The sequence below is a fragment of the Corvus cornix genome, chromosome 3 (assembly GCF_000738735.6).
Source record: "Corvus cornix cornix isolate S_Up_H32 chromosome 3, ASM73873v5, whole genome shotgun sequence".
NCBI lineage: Eukaryota > Metazoa > Chordata > Aves > Passeriformes > Corvidae > Corvus > Corvus cornix.
In genome coordinates, this window is record NC_047056.1 from 78059556 (window position 1) to 78083321 (window position 23766).

Genomic DNA, 23766 nt, shown 5'->3' on the forward strand with positions numbered 1-23766 from the left:
TTTAAATAGACCCCAGGCTCTCCTGGGGGTAGCAGTGTATACACTGGAAAAGGTTGATGTTTGAGAATGACATCTTTGAGATACAGGTCATCTTTCTTTGGGCAGATAAAGAAAATAAAGCTTCTGGTGTGGAAGTGTCTAATAAGTCATTTGATAATTTAAAAATAAATAGTTTTGGTTTGGACTTGCAGAGTAAAGGCTGTTATTCCATTCTCTTATCATTAAATTTGAATACAGGAGAAAAAAGGGTAAGTAAACATTACACCTATGACTTCCACTGCTGATTAAAATTGCTGGGGACTCTGCAATTCCTGTTGGCATCACTTGGAAGTGCAATCTATGGGAATGGCAGTTGCTGGCAACGGAATGGTGCTCCGTGGCATTGCTCCAGCATCTCAAGTGGGAAATGAGTGTGGATGGTTGTGCTGTCTGTTAGTGCCATCAAAAAAAATTTTTTTTTTTTCTTTCCAGATCTCTGTGCTGATTCCTCTTTTGGAGAAAAGAGAGTTACTGATTCCTGGTCGTGGTGACTGTTTAAAAGTAGCACCAGGATTCCAATTTTTTGCAACCAGAAGGTAAGTTTGTGAACTTAAATGAGATTGAGAGCATGGGTATCCTATTTTTAAGTCCAAGGTACTTTTAAGTGCAAGATACTTGTGTTAGGAGTATTTTAGCAATTTCCAATTAACAAGCAATAGAAGCTGTTTTCAAATCTTTTATAGTTTATTTCAAAGCCTTTAACATATTTTCCTGCTTTTGTCTTTCTTCTGTAAATTAGTTCTTTTCTTCTGATCTATTTTTTCTGGAATTGAGTCTTTTGTAGTCAACTCTTTTGGTTGCCTCATTTCCTAATAATTTTTATTTCTGAAGGCATGGCTGTAATGGTTTAACCTCAGTCAGCAACTAAGCACCATACAGGCGCTCGCTCACGCCCCTGCAGCAGGATGGGGGAGAGAGCTGGAAGAGTAAAAGTGGGAAAAATCTTGGGTTGAGATAGAATTTAGGTAAAGCAAAAGGTTTCCACACAAACAGAGACAAATGCCATCTCTCTGAGCATCCTCACCCTTCCTTCTTCCCACAGCTTTATATGCTAAGCATGATCCCATCTGATATGGAATATCCTTGTGGTCAGTTGGGATCAGCTGTCCTGGCTGTGTCCCTTCCCAGCTGCTTGTGTACCCTCTATGCTGGGGCAGGGTGAGAAGCAGAAAAGGGTTTGAATCTGTGGAAGCCCTGCTCAGGAGTAACTAAGACATCCCTGGATTATTGGTATTGTTTTGGTCACAAATGTAAAACACAGCCCCATACCAGCTATTACGAAGAAATTTAACTCTATCCCAGCCAAAGCTAGCACATCAGTGAACAGTTTGTATAGCAGCAAATTATAGTCTTCATTGAGCTAGTTAGAGTAGTTTCCCTAAATCTGTTGAGTTTACAGCTGGGAAATGGTATTTAACAATTGAAACCAAACACAATACAACAAAGAAGAAAAAACCAACAAAAACCCACCAGAAAACAAAAGCCAAACCACAACCCCAAATCTAGTATTTTGCATGTGCAAGGCTACTTCCACAGTGGGTAAAAAACCACATGGCTGAATAGTTATTGCTGCAGTAAAAGAACAAAGGGAATGAAATGTATGATGGCAAGAGCTGAGTCTGGAGGATGAGGAAGAATAATCATAAACCAATGTGGAGGGGACAAGCTAGACATGCTTTTCCTGCATCTCTGCAGTAAGAGCACAGATCCTTTAAGATACTTCGCAGGCCACTTCTGTCAGGTTTCTCTCTTTACAAAGGGTTCCATATGTTGCTTCTGATAGACAGCCGACAGTAAGTTAAGTCTTTCAGAAAAAGAATTTCTGTGGAGATTTTGCATTATAGGAAGAAAAACACTGTGATAATAGGCAATTCAGAAGGTGTGGTTAGGCAGGGTAGGGTACATCACAGTACAGTGACAGTGTCGTTCATGCCTGCTGCATTATGCTGTAGCAGCTCTATGTAACGTGTTCTTTGATGCACAGAAATGCACTGAAAATGCTGAATTCTTCAGCCACGTTCAACATGCTGTGTTTCTTCATGTTGTTTTGATTTAGGATATTCAGCTGTGGTGGAGGTTGGTACAGGCAGCAAAGCAGCCATGCTGCTCTTCTGGACAAATACTGGACCAAAATACATCTGGATAACATGAGCAAAGGAGAACTCAAGGAGGTATGGGGTGTGTTGCTCCATTGTGGCATGTGAATAATTGTTTCAACCTAGGGTAATAAATGTTTTTCAGTAGTTAATTGAATCCTTATTTTTATCTTCAAGTTCCACAATAGACCCTTACAATTTCAGCTTTATGCTGCCAATTTTGAAGTAAACAGGCAGTTTGTCAGGAAAATTTGAAGTGAATTGAACAAAGATTCCTGGAACTTGCCTTGACAGACACAATTCTGCTTTGTGTGGGTCTAAGAATCAAGTTACTTTGCCACTTATTAGCCCACAGAAACTTGAAAGCAGAGAGAAATAGCAAAAAAGAAAATTGAGCTCACTCTAATTATAAGCTTTGAGTTGAAAAATAGTTGGTCAGTTATCAATTAAAAATAATTGCTTCTATTAACATCTTTCTTTTGTTAGCATCTCTGGGAAGTGTTTGCTTTGTGTAGCTCTTAAGATTAAAGCAGCCTAAGGCTCATATGAAAATAGAATTCTCTGGAGATTCTCCGTGTGATACAGAGCTCAAAACAGGATCTGGTCCTACAAGACCCTCAGTTAAGAGAAAAGGTAGTGAACAGTGTCTAGCAGAAGAGTTGAGGAGACAGTTCTGAGTTTTCTAGAATGAAGAAGACAGTTTTTTCAGTAGAATTTATTCACTCATTTGGACTCATTCAGCAGCCAGCACTAGGTCACTAGGTGGCCTTAAATATCTGTGTGGTTTTTTTTCCTTTCTTGTCATTTGTCAGCTAATTGTTAGGAATGGGGCAAGAGCAATTATCAAAACCTTATGAAGAAACAAAACTTGAGGGCTAGATATGTTGCTTACCACTAGGTTCTCTTTATTATTTTTCTGCAACTTTAAAGCTTAAGTCACGAAAATGTATAGATTAAGCACTAAGATTCAGTAGTAGTAATAGAAGAGACAATGTTCGAGAACACCGACCTGCTTGCCTTGAAAACAGACTCATGTTCTTCTTGGTAATCTTAAAAGTCAGTCTGGCAGGTTAGGACCAGTTTTCCTGGCCTATGTCTGTGAAAAGTAATTTTGGGAAGCAATATTTTGGTTGGCAACTTTAGTGGAGATAACTGAGCTGAAAGGAAACTACAGAAGGAGATTATCCCTTAAAGTGCCTTTGTCAGCACAGTGAAAAGACAATTTGAACGCTCAAATGAATTTAGTCATAAAAAGAAGGGTGGGAGATAAGGACTTCTGTAATCAGCTGTAAAGTTGTGTGGTCATGGTTTGGCTTCAGATAGGATTGAATGTACTTTCCGTTCTTCCTGTAGGTATTTGTATTTGTGTGAATGTATTAAATGAATTGGAGTAGAGTTGAGTTGGCAAAGTTCATTTTTGACATCAAAATCAGTATCATAGTAGTCATGATAACTTCTGTTTTCTTCAGATCAGAGACTGCAAGGGAGCAGTTTCATGTAGCTTGCTAGCTAAAGTATCTGTTGAAGCATCTCCTGGTGAAAACCGGGGTTGGTTTCTTTCCAGTGCAGGTGGGATTTTTGTTTTGTTGTTTCGTTTCATTTTCTTCTTTTTTGTTTCTTCTTTCAGGTCCTCCAAAGGAGATACCCCAGCCTTGCTCTTGTGACAGATCACTTGCTAGAAATTTTCATGGACCTTGCGGGAGACAAGTATCAGTCACCAGAAAACTGTGCTGCTGGCTCCAGTCACACATCAGAAGCAGCATCAGAATCTAGATCAGAACATAAGAAACCAAATCTGGAAGGACGAGAACTATCTCTAAGGTTGTCTTTTCTTACATGTTTATTGGAAGTCAGCTAGCTACAGAGATAGAAGGGTTTATTTTTGTTATTTTTCTTAATTTTTTAAAAATAATTGTAAAAGCTTGAATAATTAAATGGGAATTTTGCAAAAACTGGGAAAATACATTTTTTGTTTTAAAATAATGATCAATATATCATTTAAAGAAACTCATTCTGGATTATTTAAACTTCCTATTTGCTGTACTTCCTTTTTGGTGGGTGTGGGGGAACGTGTAGGTTTTGTCATATGCAGTGCTTAGTTGGTATCTGGCCATATGAATTTATTCTTAATTATTGTTAACACGAGATATCAGTACTAAGTAAAAACTGGAAGGTGCTGTATAATGTTCTCTCAGTAGCTAGAAGATAATGTTTTCAGCAACTGAGTATATTATCTAAATTGTTTCATACTGAACATTCTCAGCATTATAACTTAAGGCAACTGAAAATAACTGTATCTGTAATGTACTGTGAATTTCAGAAATTCTGTGATGAAATGTAGCTTGATGCTGAATTATTTCTTCCTCTCCTACCAAATGTCAGTTCTACTCATCTGGAATTTCTGTAACCAGTAGTGCTTTGTGAATTAGTTAGTAAATATTAGGTGTGGGTAGTACCTAATATTTTTGTGGAACATAAGAACATTGTTTTTTTCTAGAACAAAGTTTCCTTTTCTTGCCTTTTGGAAGATCTTGTTGTTGATAAGGAATCTGTATCTTGAAAAAATGAGGGGTTTATACTTTTCTGGATTCTTTAACACCTTTCAGTTTCATTGTTGCATTATGATTTAGTGGAGTATGTATTACCTGCTTATAAGCAACATTGGTCTTTGTGCTCAGCTACTCCTCAGAGTTATCAACCTCTTTGTGTCTTCCCATGTACGATTTTCACAACAACTACACGTGCAGCTGCCAGAAGATGGTGTCATGGCCTAAGCTGAACATGAAAGAAGGTGATGTGTATTTTGGCATGTTTGTACCAAATCTTTTTGGTTTTTCTTTTTAGAGACCTACTGAATTGGTGCAGCAGGATTGCTTACAACTTTGACAGTAACTCTTCAACCACAGCAGTGAATATTTTTCAGGAGGTGCGGTAAGACTTGATCTAGAAATTGATTACCCAAATTCTAGCATTGTCTCGCAAAATACTCTCTTTGGGAATGTGAGATGGGAATTTTTTGGGGTTTGTTTGAAGCAATTGGACTGTGGTTGGAATGTTTGTGATAATCTCTAATCAGAAGCTCTTGTTGCTACTAGGAAAGTTGCTTGCAGTAAGGTGATGAAAGACTTTACTGCTGTCATACAAACAGCATGGTGCATATAATTTTAACTGATACAAGCTGGGATTGCATATGACTGAGACCTTTCTTTGTCTTCTAACATGGGGCTGCGTTTCTACTTCCCTGTTGATCAGTCTACAGTCTAGGTTGGGAATTTTTTGGGTGTGCATCAGTCAGAGGCAATTTTGAGATGTTGCTTCCTTCTCCATTTTGGTCCATTCATCTAAAAAAAGCTTTTGTGACTGGGCATTGAAAAGTTTTTGCTTTTGGTAGAAACCCACTACATTACAGAGTTTAGAAGTCCTTGTTACATCTTTTTGAACTCTGTTGTTTGACTTGATCTGAGGACAGTGAAATAGTTTTATTTGCAATGGTTGGATTGGATTTGGGTTCGTTTCTATTAAGATGGTGCTTGTCAGATAAAATCATACAAAACTAGTGTTCAACAAGTTGGTTTTCTCCTTGACAGGCACTGGACTGTTTCACAGCCATGTTGTCCAACCAAGAGAGCAGACAGAAAATGGCAAAAGTTATTGGAAGTTACCTAAACATTTCAAAAAAAAAGGTATGTTGAGCTATAATTAACATAATCTTTATTGGTAGTATTCTGTATTATATAGCTTGCAATTATTCTGTAACATGTTATGCTATTTTTTATTTAAAATTATGCCCACCTCTCTGTCCCAAACAGGTTTTTTGCGCTCTGTTCCATCCCAGGATCTGTTTTTCTCCTATTTTATATTCAGCTGCATTTTTTTTTTTTTTTTTTTTTTTAATCTGAGGGTTCCAGGGAACCTGTTTTAGAGCAAATGGCCTCATGATGCAAAAGGATTGCACAGCTGCCTAAGCACATGATACCACTAGATGCACAGGGTAGTAAAGAATGTGGTTTTTTCTTAGGTGGTTTACAGTGCATGTTAATCATTTAAACAGAGAGATCAGAGGGAAACGTGATCTTTACTGCTACTTGTTCTGTACTCACTGATTACAAAATAAGCTGCCTCTCTGGAGCTCTATAAATGACAGAACTAAACTAAATCATTTATTTGTCAACTATTTCTGACTGTAGAAGTATGCAAATCAAATTCCCTCCTGTAAGCTGACAGATGGATCCCTGAAACTTCTGTGGGTTTTTCTCTTTGTCCTTCTTTGCATTATTTCATTACAGGAGTGTATTATTCCCTGCAAGTGGCAAAATACCCTTCTTTACACAAAGGGTTTTTTTAAGGGAGGTTGTTTGTTTATTGTTAAAATAACAGTTCAAGTTTATGTAGTTGAACTTACCATGGAAGTAGGTGAAGTAGAAATAGAGTGGCAAAGACTATTATGAAGTTATTAAGCTGAAAGTTGCTTGTACAGATAAAAACACTTCTGAGGTCCTTCACTGTTTTAGGTGATGTGTATTTAAAACCTGAAAAATCTAGAATTTTACCATTAAAAATTAGCTTGCTGCAAAGTAATGCTGGTAGCATAGTGTGGGTGTTCTTAGTGTGATGTAAGCAGCATTAGTATTGGAAATGTTGATGCTTTTTTCACAGGTGGAGTTCTTCTGTGAACTCTATAAACCAGAAATTTCAATAAGGGAACAAGAAGTCTCTGTCGGAAGAGTGCATCTTGTGAAGAAGCAGAACCAGGCTCTCACTGTACAGAGGTAAAATATCCTGTAGTTTCCATGTGAATTGAAATGTTTTGTGGTGGAGTAGAATAGACTGCAAGTCACAGGGTTAAGGAAAATGTGAATTGGGTATTCTCACCCTAATGAAAGGAATGTGAGAGTTCTTTCCCTTGCGATCTTAGTTTTACCGTGTGTATCTTTAAGAGTTGTCTGCATTGTGCTTCTGGCAGATAAAGCCGTAGAGATTTTCAGCTTCTTTGAACTAGAGTGTCTTCAAAGCAGTGTGGAGCCACAGCAGTTATAAAATGATTTTGATGGATCTGCCTTTGTAAAGGGAGATTTTTGTAGTATGTGTTGCTAACTCCATTGGCCAGGAAGTTACTTGGAAACCCTGAATTTTTAGGTTGTATCTTGAGAAAAGTAAGTATCTTAGAAGGATATCTTAGAACTATTTCTTTTCAGACCTATATTAAAAAAAAATCCTAAATCAAACCCCTCCACTAAAAAATGGTGAAGGTAAAATTGGAATGAGCTCCTTGATAAATCTTAGTTTTGAGTAACTTGCTTTGTTTTTTCAGGGCAAAACATACCTTTGCTGCCACACGGCCATCTGCAGTATTGATTGAACAGCTTGCAGTGTGTGTTGTCAAAGGAGAGCCTGTGCTTTTGGTTGGTGAAACAGGAACTGGCAAAACTTCAACAGTTCAGTACCTAGCTCACATTACAGGTAAATAATGAGTGAAAATTGTAACTTACGTGAAGATAATTTAAAAAACAACAAATGAACAAACCACAAGATGATGGCACTTTCTATTTCTGTTTCAAGGACAACGTTTGAGGGTTGTCAACATGAACCAACAAAGTGACACAGCAGATCTCTTAGGGGGGTGAGTCACTGACCACTGTTCTGTCTGTTCTGTGTAACAAATGGGCAGTATCTGTTTAATAGTAGGATGTATGTCTTAAGAAACATGTTTGCATGCAGGAACCCTCTTGTCCTTGCTGCAGAACAGAGCAATTTCACTGAATTGTGTGCAGAGCCGTGTGTGATTGCGTCATTCAGAAACACAGCCCGATGTCTTTAAAAATGGCTAAGTTGTTCAATAGAAATCTGATGTAATATTCACTGGACATACTGTTTGGTAGTATTACAAATATTTTGCTTGTCAGGGTGCTCCTGTCTTTACAAAATTGCCTCATGAGGTACATTTAAATATGTGCAATTTTACATGGTTTGTTAGTTGAGTAAAAAACTTCAGAAACAAGGCTTCATCCATGCAGCATATTGTTGTTACAAGTAACTGGTTTTGGGGTTGTTTTCTTTTTTAAGTTCACAGATAACTCTGTCTCACATGAGGAATTACTGTTTTGCTTCTCTTCAGTTACAAGCCTGTGGATAACAAGCTGATCTGGCTCCCTCTGCGAGAGTCTTTTGAAGAACTCTTCTCTCAGACATTCTCTAGGAAGAAAAATCAAACATTCTTGGGACACATTCAGACTTGCTACAGGCAGAAGCGTTGGCATGATCTGCTAAAACTAATGCAACATATTCATAAATCTGCTATTAATAAAGAAGTAAAAGAAAATGCATCTGGTAAGACTTCAGATGGATCAAACACACGTTAGTGCTGAACCACTGCAGAGGGTACATAAATAATGGTGACTTCTGTTCTTTTAATTTGGGTTTGTTTGAGGTTTAGGGGGTTTTCCCTCCCCCTATATTACATCTTTTTTTCTGGTTTTGAGAAATGCAATGTCAACATTGCAACAAGACATTCAGAACTCTGTTAGAATAGTGATTGGGTTGTGTTTTGTTTTGTTTTTCCTTTTTCTAACTCATCTCTGCTGTTAGCTATGCCTGACGGTGTGGAGGTTGACTTGTCTGCCCTATGGTACCCTTGACATCTGGTCTCCACTCAGCACTTGTTTGCTGTGCTGGTGAGCAGTCCTGGTTGGTTGTGTGTCAATCTTCTATGTGAATGCATTCATACTTTCAGTCCTGAAACCTGCTTATGTCTCACAAATATGTCCTATTTAAAATACAAAGCAAAGCAACAACAAAAAACCCAAGCCCGAAGTAATAACTGTTTTAGGGTAGTAATAATTTTAAGAGCTTGCTTTTGCCTTGGTTCCTCTGGCAGTGATGCTGACTTGCCTAGTGTTTTCTTTTGTTTCTATGGGGTTTAGTTCCCAAATAGGTTTTTCCTTGTTTTATACTTCACAACCCATTTTGAGGCTGGGGCAGCATTGATACTTTGTCTTGTACGGAGTTGTGTCTGGTTCTAGACCAGCAGAATAAGTGAAGTTGTAGCTTTCATTCAGTTTGGGTTAAGTAAAATTAATTATGAACTTTATCTCCACTCTTCTTTTAAGTGATATTAAATGAAATGCCCACAAATGTAAAAAAAAAAATAGGGTTTAAAGACTAGTTAATCCAAGAATTGACAATGCTAAAATAAAGATAAGCTGAAATAAAGACAAGCTGAAATCTGTAACTTGCAAAGTTTCTTGAGGAATTTTGGTGCTGTATGTAGCTCAGTTAGTGATTTTTAGCAAGTAACTGAAATCAGTGCTATAGTAAGTAATGTTGTAACTGATAAGCATCAGTGTGTTTATTGATACTGAAGTGTTCATTGTTAATCTGTTCTGTCATAAGGGTTATAAATTTGGATTTATTTTTTTGACGTGTCTTTCTCTCTCTGGAAATCAGAGTGGTAACAGTCATGCTGGAACAAAGTGCAGTATAAGTGTTTGTTCCTCATCTAGGAATGAATAGCAAATTATCTGAACATTATCCACATATGGGTACAGTTAAATTTAAAAAACAAAAAACCACGAACACAAAAACCAAAACAAGATTAAATTATTTTTTTAATTTGTGGTGTGTCACCTGCAGGACTTGAATGTTTTTGTTGCTCAAGCTTGCTTTTGCCTCTGTGCTGGAAACAACTTGATTAAAGTGCTGTTGTCAGACATTTTTTTTGTGATATTGTTTGGATGGTCCAAACTTAAATTTGTTTTGCTTGCAGGCTTGCCACTGAAGGAAAAGTGGGAGGCATTTGGTCTTAAACTGAATCACGCTCATCAACAGATGAAAATGACAGAAAATGCTCTTCTCTTTGCATTTGTTGAGGTATTTAGGGATTTGCATTTTGGTGCTAGGAGGAATAAGGAGAAGTATTTAAAAGTCTTTGCAATCAGTATTATATAAATAGCTTCCTGGCAAGAACCTTGCTGTGAAGTAAAATGTGTTCCATGATAACTCATGAAACCAAGTGTGCAGCTTCAAGGAGGCAATGTTTAGATGGGGAGTGGGAGAATGTTTTGTGGTAGCACATTAAATCAGTGCTGTATAATAGGAATTAGGACTGGTATGATAAAAGAGTATGTCATACCATCTTTTCAACTGTATCAGATTAGAAAAAACTTCTTGACCAGTCTCCAGTAGCTCATGCTTCTGTCTAGGGATTCCTGTGAAAGATTTAATATTAAGGATTGATTATTTATCTAAAAGTGATTTTTCAAAACATTTCCAACCCATAATATGTTTTAATGACATTAAGTGTGATTAGGAGAAATTGTGAGGTATATGCATGCTTGCTCCTTGTCACCCTGTTAGTCTGAATATATGCACTCAAATTTCATGTAAAGTGTGTAAAATGTTGACCAGTCCTCTATAAAAAATGTATGTATGAATAGTTGGAGAACCTTTGACTTAAATATAGTCATCGTTTTAATTAATATAGTCATCGTTTTAATTAATAAGGTACAGATTCCATAGGAGCATAATATTGCTTGTGTCTTTGGATTAACTGTCTTTATTCTATGTGGTGTCAGTGGTAGGTATCACCAACAGACAGCATTGCACAAATAAGAGATCTTAAATCTTACATTTGAACCAGTCAAACTGGTGTCTGATGTAATGGTGTGATAACTGCCTGACTTCTGTGACTGGCAAAATAATTGCTGTTATTGAGAGAGAGCAGTAAAACTGCTATTGCTGTAAAAGGTTTGGAACTGCCATTTGTCTAATCAAGGCACAGAGTGCACACCAAGTATTTCCTGTATCTGAATGCTTCAGTTGATATATCATTGCTGGCAACATGATTAAGAAATTTGTCTTATTTTTAGGGTACTCTAGCACAAGCAGTAAAAAAAGGAGAGTGGATTTTATTGGATGAAATTAACTTGGCTGCAGCAGAGACTTTGGAGTGCCTGAGTGGTTTATTGGAAGGATCATCTGGGTCACTGGTGTTATTAGACAGAGGAGACACAGGTACTATTTCTATGCTTTCTTTTCTGTATCTTGGTATCCAGCTGACTTCCCTATCCTGTGTAGCTCAAAATAAATTGAGCTCATTTACCATTAAAATGAATGTGTGCAAAAGAGTGATGTGCTCTTTGTAGGCTTTATAGTTCTTTGCAAGAAGTCCAAAACACTGGTGTGTTCTCAACAGCACTGCAGGGGCTGCTGTGTAGGAAGTTAACTCCTTTTACAGATGTAAAGGTAAAAAAATGCAGTTGCTGAATGCTGCTCTCAAGAGCTACAGACAGAGGCAAGTGTTGTGTGAGCATCCTAGGCTGGATTTTCTTCCTGGCCAAGGGAAGCACTGGCTATTGTTCTGAAAGAGACAAAAAGAGTTGCAAGTTTAGGGCTTACATAATTTTTGAAACATTTTGAACTAAATATGTGCTGGTTTGGCCAAATTTAGAAATATATCCTCTGAGAGAAGGCAGGTCACCACCCCTCTCCCACCAGGTTCGGGGAAAATAAATTTTCCTCAAAGGAAAGAGATAAAAACTATTTATTTACCAAACACACAGGGAAAGGAAAATAATGCTAAGTAATAAAATCTCTCTCTGTGGAGAAAAAACCTGGGAGAGTGTTCGAGTCCTCCCTTCGGTCTCCTTGGAGCTGGGGCTTGGCCCAGGGCCAGGCCCTCTGTGCCTGATGAAAAGTCCTCCTGATGTGCTCTGATGTTGAAGCAATCCAGTGGAAAAGGGGCAAATCTGAAATTCCAGGGAAAGGGAAAATTCAACTCACAGTCTCTCTCCGGAGAAAAAGGAGCTGAACAACTGGCCAAAAAACTGACCCGGGAGCAGCCAGCCGGGTGCTTCCTCCCTCCCCCGCCGCAACTGGGAAAAAAAAATTGCTGTGTGTGACCTTGAACAAGCTGCAAACTGCTTTGAAAAAGTTTTGCTCAGTTTTTCCTTCCCCCTCTCAGGCTCAGTTTAGAGTCATAGAAAGGCACAGGAATTAATTTCTGGGCATAGGCAGCAATATGGGATACACATCATAAGGTCACCCCAAGACATTTGTTAAAACATTTCGCTATGCACAAAAAAGTCAAGGTTTCACTTGCCTGTGGCTGTTGTGAAGATGCAGGTACTTCTGAGAAAATCATGTGGGGTTCTCTGAAAATTTTTGCCACTGGAATTTTTAAGGAATTTTAGTAGTGCAGCAATAGAAAGTTGCCTTAGATAAAATATACCTTATTTAACATAATAAATATCCAGTGTTTATTGTGAACCTTATGTCTTTTATTTCTGCTTTACTTTAGAGCCTCTTGTCCGTCACCCTGATTTTCGCTTGTTTGCATGCATGAATCCAGCTACAGATGTTGGAAAGAGAAATCTTCCTCTAGGAATAAGAAACAGGTAGGAAATAATGATTCTGGGACAAAATAGTCACTGTCTTTTTCAGAGTTTAATTAGTTTCAGGAGTTGACCAGAATGCCTTATCTGAAGCCTGAGGATACAAATCTGGACTCAAATTTACTGCCTGTGAGAGATGCTTTCCACATTATGGTGAAGGTTTTTCATGAAATAGAATCAGCAAAATACTTTGGTGAAGTAGCTGAGCTGTGAGCAAGTGGTCTAGCAGTAGTGTAGAGTGTTGTCAGTGGGGGCAGGAAATGATTATTCTTCACAAGCTGTCAGTACCTGGGAATGCTACTGCAGCAGTTTATGTTCCTGATTGGAGTAATAAAGACAGGTAAGTGCTTTGTGTCTGTTTAGCAGCCTTTCTCTTGATAACTCAGAAGTGTTGATGATCCTTGCAAAAAGCTTCATGTCCAGTCTCGTTCACTAAAAAGAAGAGGATTTGCATGGTGGCGCAGGTGTGTGATACTCAAAATATTTGATGTGTGGTCTTAAAACATGTAAGTTGTGGCAAGGAAATTGGAATTGTGGCGGATGCATTCTTCAGTGCCATCTACCTTCCTGTATGCACAGATCTCCTGCTTGATGCAGTTTCCCTCATGAGTGCCAAAAGTTGCATGTATAGTCCCTTCCCAGATTCCTAAACACTTTGCAAGACTGTGGAGATGCACCACCTATGTGTAACTAGTCATTTGTAGTTTCCAGTGGCAAAGCAAGGTTTTATTGCTATTGGCTGTCTTGCAGAATCGTGAAAGGAAAGAAAGTGATTGTAATACAGGAGAGAGTCCAGCATCAGCATAACTTGCTAAGTTTAAATGAATTTGTATTTCTATTTGTCAAAAATACCTACTACTATTTGTCAAAAATAGCTACAGCTGTGTCAGTACTGCATTGTTCAGGCTGTAACATTCAGGTATCTATTGCAAATTGTTTAAAATTGTAGTTTAAGTCACATTGTTCACTTTCAGTCTAAGAAATTAAACTAATTTAGATAAATTACTTGGAAGTATTAGTAATACCTTATTTTTCAACTGCTCTGGTTCTTGAGTCTGCCTGTAGGTTTGACAGTCTATAGGTCTATAGCTTTAACTACCCGTATTCTGTTACTTAAAAATTTAAAATGTTACATGCCATGAGATTTATATATAACATGATTTTTCAATATGGTCAGGTGCCTTAAGTGCTACAGATTGATTTGATTCTTTCAGGTTTACTGAACTTTATGTAGAAGAATTGAGAAATGAAGGAGACTTGCAGATTCTTATCATGGATTATCTGAGAAGCTTGAATGTGAACAAAAGCACAGTACAAGGAATTGTGAAGTGAGTTGACTGTAATCTCTTATAATTCTTGATGAAATAAGTCACAAAAAGAAAGTATGTAACTGTAGTCCGTGGCTAGACTGCTTTGGGAAACACCGTAATGCTCCCCATGGAGCAGTTGGCATAGCTTTAGGAAACAGAAGAGCATGGACATTCATCTTGATTCTGAGGGTTTCTGTACTTGTGGGAAGGAGATTTCTATTTTTTATTAATTCAGAATTGTTTTCTTGGTGGCACCAGTTAAAAAGTATTGTTGTTTCAGTCCTGTTTCACATCTGAGAGACTAAAATGGTTTGTTGTATTTGTCTAGAGTTACTTTTCTTTCCTGTAGTGTAAGGTGAACTATCTCACATTTAGAATACTTGGAGTGTATAGTCACTCCCTGTATATCAAGCTCTCTCAAAAATACAGTTCTAAAAATACTCTGTTGCTTTGCTTCACTGATTGTACAGATGGCAGAGCTTGGCATGGCTTTCCCAGCCTGGAGCTTCTAAGAAAAGTTCCAGTTGGGAATAAGCTGAGGTGTTCATACTTGGGTTTGAATTCCTTGTAGCAGTGGTCTGATCAGTAACAGCTCTGTGTAAATTTGTTTTTGCAGCTTTTATTTGTCTGTGAGAAAGGAAGCAGAAACAAAGTTGGTGGATGGAACTGGCCACAGACCTCACTACAGTCTCCGTACCCTGTGCAGGGCATTGAGATTTGCAGCGTCTAATCCGTGTGGCAGCATAGCGCGCTCCCTGTATGAGGTGATCACCTGTGCTAGCATTTGTTTCAGTGTGTATTCACTACAGAGGTTGTTTGGGTAAAAGATAATCCTCTCTAGGTTCAGTATTGAACAGAAATGGTTCTTTAGTCTGTATCTTTTCCCCTACTTTTCGTATTTATCACTGAAAATAATTCTTCTTCTTAGGGTTTCTGTTTGAGTTTCCTGACGCAGCTTGACAGAGGTTCTCACCCAGTGGTTCAAAAGCTAATTTGCCAGCATATAGTCTCTGGCAACATCAAAAGCCTTCTCAAGCAGGTAGGCAACTAAGATTATGAAGAGCTGTCTGGTATTTAAAGTGGAATTTATTTTGAGTTGTCTTCTCTCCTTTTTTTCCTCTGCATTTCCTTCTTGCAGTTCTGTTTTTCATTTTATAAAGATAAGAACTAGAAAAAATTAGTACCATTCTTCTGTAGTTTTTCACTTCGCTTGAATGTTTGTATGTGAGCTCATTTATTTGTTTATTTATTCAGGCTTCCAGCACTGTGGAGCGTGGGCAGCTTAATGCAGTGGCTCCAACTGTAAAGCTTTCACAGACTTTTGAGGAGCTTTCTCAGGCTTTATATTTTTAAACTCTGAATGCAGAACATATGGATATGAAGAAGCATCTGTGCTTTGTCTTTTATGGGAAAGGAAGAATATCACTAGTGCTGGGAACCGAGCACGAGTTTGCGTGGGGGATGGGGAAGCCAGTTTAAGAGATGGGTATTGGTTTCAAAATAAACCCTTTCGTACTGGAAAATGTGTCTGAGCATAAAAAGATTAAAGCAAAGTTCCTGCCTGAAAATGCCCTTCAAAATTCAGTGCTAGGCTCTTGAGACACTTTTAACTTCATGGCACTGGCAAAGATTCCTGCTTCATGACCCTGAAACAATCTGGTCAGGTTTTTCCTGTAATTTGCATTCTGTGACAGTGCTTATTGCAGGAGTGCTCAGGGATTGATTTAAAATTTCTTTACAGCATAGGTAGCAGTGCTGTAACAGTAGTTGTTTTCATTAGCAAATTGAAACCCGTTTGTATAATCTGTTATTTCTATCATGTCTCCTTAGCAAATACCAAAACCCCAAGGAGGGAGTTTTATACTTATAGAAGGATACTGGATTTCAGCTGGGGACAAAGAACCTACAGTAGATGAGAGTTATGTGCTCACCCCTTCAGTTAAGCTTAATCTGAAAGACATTGTCAGGGTTGTGTCTGCAGGGTAAGTGTTTCAAGTTTTTAATTAAAAATATAGGTTAAATATGTTTGTTTAGGCCTTGAGTGTTGGTGCCCCTCTAAGTCTATGAATAATGTCTATTTTCCTTCTACTTTACAGTTAACTTTTCATTATAGAGTGACTTGAAATTTATACATATGTTTCTTGTTTCCTTAAAACATCTTGCTGCCATACCTAGTTTTATTTAAATTCTGATCTAGAAATTTGCAGTTAGAATAACCTGCTTGTTTCACACTGCCATGAAAAACTTCATGGGTAGCTGTTAGCACTTGGGAGTAAAGTTATTTGTATTTGCCTGTTAGTGTGTGATCTTGGATACCCTAAATGAGTGAAGTGGTGGTGTTTTGGTAATGTGGTTTAATAATGTTGACACCTTGTGTGTGAGAAAGGCATGGCTCCTGCTTCTAACCCACTATTTTGGTCATGGCTTTTAGGACTCATCCAGTACTGATTCAAGGAGAGACCTCTGTTGGTAAAACCAGTTTAATTCGCTGGTTGGCTGCTGCTACTGGGAATCATTGTGTAAGGATTAACAACCATGAGCATACTGATATCCAAGAATATATTGGCTGTTACACATCAGATGCCTCTGGAAAGCTGGTATTTAAGGAAGGTAAGTGAGCATGTTCTATATACTCCAAATTCCTGTCTCATTTCAATGGCCGGGGTTTTTTTTCTTCTTTTCTGCTTAACATATCTGGTTTATTACAATGGAGAGATGACCTGTCATAAAGTTAGTAGTTGCACTTTATTGGTAATCACTTGTGTGAATTTCATTGAATTCTGAAAAGTTCATGTCTGTCTGATCATGCTTGTCCTATTGGACCTAAAGATGGTAAGTCAACAATTTAAACAATACTGTTGCTTCCTTCTCTAGATCAGTGTTTATCCTGAATGAAAATGGGTTGCTAAAAGTATCTGAGTGCGTGCTTCTGTTAGATTTGCTTGATAAGATTTTTAACTTGGAATTTTTCCGTTCCCCCCAAGGCATTCTCATAGATGCAATGAGAAAGGGCTACTGGATTGTTCTAGATGAATTGAATTTGGCTCCCACTGATGTTCTGGAGGCTCTCAACCGCTTGTTGGATGATAACAGAGAGCTGTTCATTACTGAGACTCAGGAAGTTGTCAAAGCTCACCCTCGCTTCATGCTGTTTGCCACACAGAACCCTCCAGGTCTCTATGGTGGCAGAAAGGTCTGTATGATCTATTTATTTGGGTAGGTAAGACTTTAGGGAATTAATCTCTCTCATACATAAAGTGTGATGTGAGAACCTTTTGATGTGTAGCAGCATGAATCTCTCAAGAGGGAGGGAGTTGAGGTGGCTGTGGACTGTCAGTACATCTGGCTTCTGTTTAGGTGAGTTGCTTGTTTCACAGATGCAGAATTTCTAATTCATTTTAGGTAGTTGAGATTTAAGTGATTTACTGAACTGGAGTTCATGTGTATTTTAAGTGACTCAGCATTTCTTGTCTAAGAGCACTGGAAAAGAGATTCTACTTAGGCTATAGAAGTCCATTTTGTACTGTTTTTTGTCTGGAATAGGTAATTTTCTTTTTAGTGACTGGTATGGTGCTGTGTTTTGGATTTGTGATCAAAACAGTGTTGATAGCACAGGGATGTCTTAGTTATTGCTGGGCAGTGCTTGCACAGCTTCAAGGCCTTTTCTGCTTCTCACACTGCCCCACCTACTTGTGGAGTAGCGTGGGAGTGCTGGAGAAGCTGTGAGGGGACACAGCTGGGACAGCTGACCCCAGCTGACCAAAGGGATGTTCCATGTCATATATCAAAACTCAGCAGTCAAAACTGGGGGGAGGGGGAGGAAGAGGGGGATGTTCAGTGTTTGTTTCCCTAAATAACACTGGTGTATGATGAAGCCTGTATTTCCTGGAGATGGCTGAATACCTGCCTATTGATGTGAAGCAATGAATTAATTCCTGATTTTTCTTTGTTTGCACACGCACCTTTTGCTTTACTTATGAAACTGTCTTTGTCTCAGCCTAAAAGTTTTATCACTTCTATCATTCCAATTCTCCCATTGTAAGGAGAGTGAGCTTGTGGCTTTGCAATATTTAGCTGCCTAGGCCCTTAAAACACACAATCCATTTTAAAGGTTTTGTCCTCACCCAGACTGTCTCTTGTGCTTTCTTTCAATGTTGATGTGTGTGTGTTAATTGGTATGCTATGACACTATCCCTATTTCCTTTGGATGTGTAGGGGAAGATCTATGAGCAATATCAAAGGAAAAAGTTCGAGCAGTAGTGTGGTCTCATATTTTAGGTTTTGTCCAGAGCCTTCAGAAATCGTTTTGTGGAGCTGCATTTTGATGAACTGCCAAGTGCTGAACTGGAAACCATCCTGCACAGGAGATGCAGTTTGCCACCTTCTTACTGCAGCAAGCTTGTCAAAGTCATGTTAGACCTGCAAGTATGAGAGTCTTCCTTCTTTTAGTCTAACAAATGCAAACATATTTCAAAGTAACATGTACAAAGTAGTAGAAATTCCTTTGAGGGGGAGGTATTGTTAGCTGATGGATATTTACAATTCTAAACCATGGAGAGAACCCACCAAGGTACAAATTTCAGTGGTTAAGACGAAGAATTGGAAAGCTGATGTCAGATTTGAGAGAAAGCTACGAGGAAAAAAACCCAAAAAAACCAGACATCTTGGGATTTGATGTGTAGAATTATCCCTTTCTCTGGAGCCAAAGTACAGTACTGGATTTGTAGGTGTCTTTGGGTCACGTGAAATTTGGTATTATTTCTAAGCAGCAATTTTGGATATGTTTGGCCACTCCTGTATTCAACAGGCATTTGACACTTATTATGTAGCTAAAACTACCTCGTATTTGAAAGCAATTACAGCAGCACAAACTGGATTTTGTTTTATTCCAGGTACCTATTTTATTCTTAGTTGATTTTTTTTTAAATTATTATTATTGTCGAAATTATTTTGTTCCTGGTGCTCGTCAAATACCTGCCTAAAAAGAGTTAGTCTTTAGGAGTTGTGACTCTACTAGGGTTTTTTGTTGTTGTTGTTCATGGAATTTTCTTGTTACAACGTCACTGCAGAGAGTGGTGATTAGCTTTGCTTGAAGTATTTGGACGAGTTCATGAAAAAATAGCTCCCATTTTGTTCTTGTGTCAGTCTTACCGCAGAGGCTCGACAGTGTTTGCTGGGAAGCATGGATTCATTACCCTGCGGGATCTGTTCCGCTGGGCTGAAAGGTACAGGTTGGCAGAACAGCTGCAGAAGGAGTATGACTGGCTTCAGCACTTAGCAAATGATGGTGAGCTCTGCTGCCCCAGCTTTTTTAAGTGTCTGTAGAATCACTTTCCAGCCCCACTTCTTAAGTGTAAATTTTTGTTGCTGATTACCCAGGTAGTAATTGCTTTCTCTCTTCCTCTGTTTTGCAGGTTTTATGCTTCTGGCAGGCAGAGTCAGGAAACAGGAGGAGGTGGATGTTATTCAAAATGTCATTGAAAAACACTTCAAGAAAAAAATATATCCTGAGTCTCTCTTCTCAGGGGAAAGTGTCAAGAAGCTACTGGGTGAGTTTCCTATAGGGACCCCACTGGTAGATCTCTAGATGTGACTGAAGCTGATGGATTGCTTTCTGTTGTGCAGCTAAGTCTTCCACGTGGATGTCAGTAATGGACAGAGATTTTAACCATGTTGTCTGGACTCAAGGGATGAGGAGACTTGCCATTTTGGTGGGACGAGCCCTGGAGTTTGGTGAACCAGTACTGCTGGTGGGAGACACTGGGTAATCCTGCTTCTTGTGCTGTTCTTGGTAGTGCTTCACTGGCTGCTGAGTTGGGGGCTTCAGTGCTTCTTTGATCTGGGACATTTGAGCCTTTCTCATGGCAGGCTTGCAACTGCTGTTTTTCACAGTTCCTTTTTGAGGGGAAGCAATTGCATCTCGTTTAACCCAAGTCTTTGATGGGTTTATCTGCATTGTATAACTACACAGAAGTTATATAAAAGTAGTAAAATGAAAATGAGCTGACTTCTGTCCCCATCTTTACAAGGTGCCCTGTAGCATCTCAGTGTGCCTCACTGTAGTGCCTGCTTTTGGGGTATTGTGGCATTTTTCTCTTTGAGAACACATTCAATTTACATGTTTTAAGAGCTTGAATATAGCCTTGCTACCACTTCTCCACCTCATATGCTGTAGAGGAGGTCATGGAAGTAGATAATGTCTGCTTTGTGCTGGTTATAAATTTGTAGCCTAAATTTTTGTAGAAGAGAAGGAAAGAAAAATGCAAGAAAAGAGAGAAGAAAAATTTACTTGGGTAGTAAATGAAAACTAGGTACTCGGTGGTTTATTTCCTCGGACTTAGGCTTGGTCCAGACGTGTAGCAGTTCTAGTTCAGTGAAATGTTAGGCTGGTTGGGTATCTGTAAGGGCAAGCTGAAAAAATTTGACTTTCAACATGCAGAAATGTATCTATGCAGGTATTGATTTAAATTTAATTAAAGGCCTCTTGGACAAGTCAGCAACAGTTGTGCCAAAGACGGCTTCACTTTGCATACATTTCTTTAAAGGAAAGGAGCAGAAGGAAATTTGCGTGTTGGGCCTTTGCCTCATAGCTCTTCAATGAAAGTATGAATCCTGTCCAAAGTGAGCTGATTGTTTGGTTTTGCTTCTTTTTTAAATTCATCCTTTTTAATGAAATTACTTCATTGCAGGTGTGGTAAAACTACCATTTGTCAGATCTTTGCATCATTAGCAAATCAGAAGCTGTACTCAGTGAATTGCCACCTGCATATGGAGACATCAGACTTCCTGGGAGGGCTGCGACCAGTCAGGCAGAGGTCCAAAGACCAGGTTTGTCTTGCACCAGTAATAGCTTGGATGGTGGGACCATGGAAGTAAAAAGTAGTGGTTATGACTTCACTTCCTTTTCCATTTCTTAGGAGGAATCTGATGGTTCTAGACTCTTTGAGTGGTGTGATGGACCTCTTGTTTTAGCAATGAAAGAGGAGGGGTTTTTTCTCCTTGATGAGATTTCTTTAGCTGATGATTCTGTACTAGAGCGACTTAACAGGTATGTCTTAAATGTGGTAGTACTAAGCATCCTCAATGTGTCTGTTCATTATCCAAACATAAGTGGGGTAAATCTGACTTCTTTTAGGCACATTTGTTTCCTGGCTTAGGTGAGGTGTTCTCTTGCTAAAAAGGACAATGGTACAAATAAAACTTAAAATCTCTAGTTTACCATCTGCAGTATTAATATTTTCAGCCTGTCAGCGAGCTCTTGAAATTATGCCTCTTGTCAAATCCCAGGAACAAAATCTAGTTATTCCCCTCTTTTGTGTGTGTCTAAAAAAAAAAAACAAACCAGAACAACTAAAATACAAGTTTAACTTCATTATCTATTTGCAGTATCCCTCATTTTAGTCTTTTCTGTTACCTGTTATATTGGGTAAACGAAAGTTTATCCAGGCCGATTAATGTGATTTTCATTTTTAAGTGACCTTTTGAAGTGTGGAACAGAATTTAAAATTAGCAATTTTTTTTTATCCATTTCTCTAGTGTTCTTGAAGCTGAAAAGACATTGGTACTTGCTGAAAAAGGTGGTCAAGATGATGAGGAGAATGAGGTAGAACTATTAGTTGCAGGAAAGAAATTCCGTATCCTTGCGACCATGAACCCTGGAGGTGACTTTGGGAAAAAAGAGGTAAAGTCAAAACATCTGGAAATACAGCATGCATCTTTCTGGTTTTACTGGCCATTAAGTGGTTGGAGGTGCAATGCCAAAATGTGTCATGCCAATTCTGGCATCCAGTGCTTTCTAGTTGGCATCTGCTTCATCACTCTAAATGAGGATTGGGGTGAATCTGTTTTCTGCCACTTCCGTGGGCTGTCACTTTGGCATTATAAATGACTACTCAGCAAAATGTCAAAGGAAGCTTCAGGCCTCTCAATACTCAGGCTTATTATGTAGAATACTTCAAGTGCAGGATCTGTGACTTGTGAAGCAAGTAAATCCAGCTCTCTGGGGTAGTACGAAGTTGTGTAACAGATTGTTCTCACTAATCCTATTCAGACAGTGATGGTCCTCTTGTGTTTCTTGGTGAATAATGAACATCACATCGCAGAAGATCTTTTTCATTTATTGCAAAAAATGGTTTCTGAAGTTGAGAATTAAGTAATTTAAAACATGTTAAAGAAAACCCATAAGACAACAAAACCCTGCAACTTTTAAGCAGTGTTGGAAGCTAGGTCTATAAAAAAGAACCAGAAGCTCTTTTACTCAAAACAAGATGGGTACTCCATTTAAAGTGGTTTCTGGAATAGAGAACCACTCATTGTGAAGCCATGTGTTTAAACAGGATTTATTTCTGCATTGAATTTGTGCTACTAATTTTTGCTTGACCAATTCAGCCAAGAAAGAGAGAAAGTAGAGAAGCGGGTTGTAATTGAAGGCGAATTTCCATGTGGTTTTCTTTTAAGCAAAGGGAGATTACAGAGCCATTGTTTGATACATGATGTCCTAGAATGAAATGTAGGTTTGGTGCTTGCAAACCAGCTCAGTTTCTTCCCATATTCCTTTGAACTTCCTTTAGAACACATTTCCTGCATTGATACCACTACTAGAAGTTTTAAAAATCCTCCTTTTTGCAAAGATTTTGCAAAGTGTCTCTGTCAAAATTAGAAGGAAAGGTCTTTCTTGTTCACTTTATTTATTGTTTACAAGTGCAGTGACAACAAGGCTGTTGTTAACAGAGCCCTAAGGAAGATGATGTAATGAATCTTTAATTGCTCTGTTACTCTGCTTGTTTGCAGCTTTCCCCTGCGCTGCGCAACAGATTTACAGAAATATGGTGCCCACAGAGCAATGGCCGGGATGATTTGGTACAGATTGTAAAACACAATCTTCATCCAGGATTGTCTCTGGGTGCAATAAACCACGAGGGTAGGTATTTCTCTGTGTTGGTATTCAAATACTGCTAAGAAAATAAGGAGGTTGGAGGCTGCCAACCTTTCTTCAGAATTTATACCAGTGTGACCCTTTCTCTGCTACGTTTTTCCCTGAGGACAGTATGATGTATTTTGGAGTTTGTTCTTCCCTCACTGTGTATGTTACAGCCAGAAGTAGGTTCAGGGCTGTGTTTACTTCACCATCCAGATAGCTGAACTATCCCCAGCCCTTCAATGTCCCAACTTGGTTTTAATGTAGAGTGTTGAAAGACTGGACACTTCACTTTCTGCCAGCAGCTTCACTGTTAGTATTAGTCACCTGATTCTGTCTTGTTACCAGAATTTAAAAGGATCTGTAACGACAGCTCAGGCATGAACTTACTCTTGTGTTATTGTTTTTCTAGGATATAGAGTACCCATCCACATTGCTCATGCAGCTGTACCTACTTTAGAGATGTTTTTACAACAGTGTAGCAGATGTGACCAAAACAATTATTTTACAACTCAAATTTATTTGGGTTTGTGTGTGTTTGTTTGTTTGTTTACATTCTTTTTAGGGGCAGACATAGCAGAACTTATGATGGACTTTGTTGAATGGCTGACTAAACAAGAGTTTGGTCGCCAGTGTATTCTCAGTGTGAGAGACGTCTTGGCCTGGGTTAATTTCATGAATGTCATGGTAGAGGATGAGTCGGGTTCTGCCAAGGGATGTAGCCGCCTTAACGTTTCCCCAGTGATGTCTTTTATCCATGCTGCATGTTTGGTGTATATTGATGGAATAGGATCAGGTAAGTCTTCAGTGCTCATTTGGTAGCAGAAAATATGAAACTGTATATTTGTATTAATATTTTTTAGTCAAATGCAAACAAAATGCTTTGGGGCAGCATGGGACTCTTCTGAGAGCAGCTTTTACTTCTATTTAACAATCTCTATGTCATGTGCCTTTTCTGTGTTTCAGTAGCAAGAGTTTGAGTAATACAGCAAGCTAAAGTAAATTAGAGGGATTAA

General features: G+C 38.6%; 1 protein-coding gene across 2 annotated transcripts in view; it reads left to right on the top strand.

The window, feature by feature from the left end:
- Nucleotides 1-23766, top strand: part of MDN1 (midasin AAA ATPase 1) — a 94041-nt gene that overhangs the window by 13791 nt on the left and 56484 nt on the right. For both annotated transcript variants that reach the window (XM_039568557.1, XM_039568556.1), the window contains exons 8-34: nt 472-575; nt 2096-2210; nt 3763-3956; nt 4980-5061; nt 5723-5818; nt 6792-6904; nt 7447-7595; nt 7695-7755; nt 8251-8462; nt 9898-10001; nt 11000-11144; nt 12430-12526; nt 13738-13851; nt 14450-14597; nt 14762-14872; nt 15664-15815; nt 16265-16443; nt 16818-17026; nt 18112-18258; nt 18979-19120; nt 19248-19382; nt 19459-19597; nt 20523-20661; nt 20751-20881; nt 21370-21514; nt 22624-22753; nt 23316-23546. In XM_039568557.1, coding sequence (XP_039424491.1) covers nt 472-575; nt 2096-2210; nt 3763-3956; nt 4980-5061; nt 5723-5818; nt 6792-6904; nt 7447-7595; nt 7695-7755; nt 8251-8462; nt 9898-10001; nt 11000-11144; nt 12430-12526; nt 13738-13851; nt 14450-14597; nt 14762-14872; nt 15664-15815; nt 16265-16443; nt 16818-17026; nt 18112-18258; nt 18979-19120; nt 19248-19382; nt 19459-19597; nt 20523-20661; nt 20751-20881; nt 21370-21514; nt 22624-22753; nt 23316-23546 — 3724 coding nt within the window. The remainder of the gene's footprint in view (nt 1-471; nt 576-2095; nt 2211-3762; nt 3957-4979; nt 5062-5722; nt 5819-6791; nt 6905-7446; nt 7596-7694; nt 7756-8250; nt 8463-9897; nt 10002-10999; nt 11145-12429; nt 12527-13737; nt 13852-14449; nt 14598-14761; nt 14873-15663; nt 15816-16264; nt 16444-16817; nt 17027-18111; nt 18259-18978; nt 19121-19247; nt 19383-19458; nt 19598-20522; nt 20662-20750; nt 20882-21369; nt 21515-22623; nt 22754-23315; nt 23547-23766) is intronic.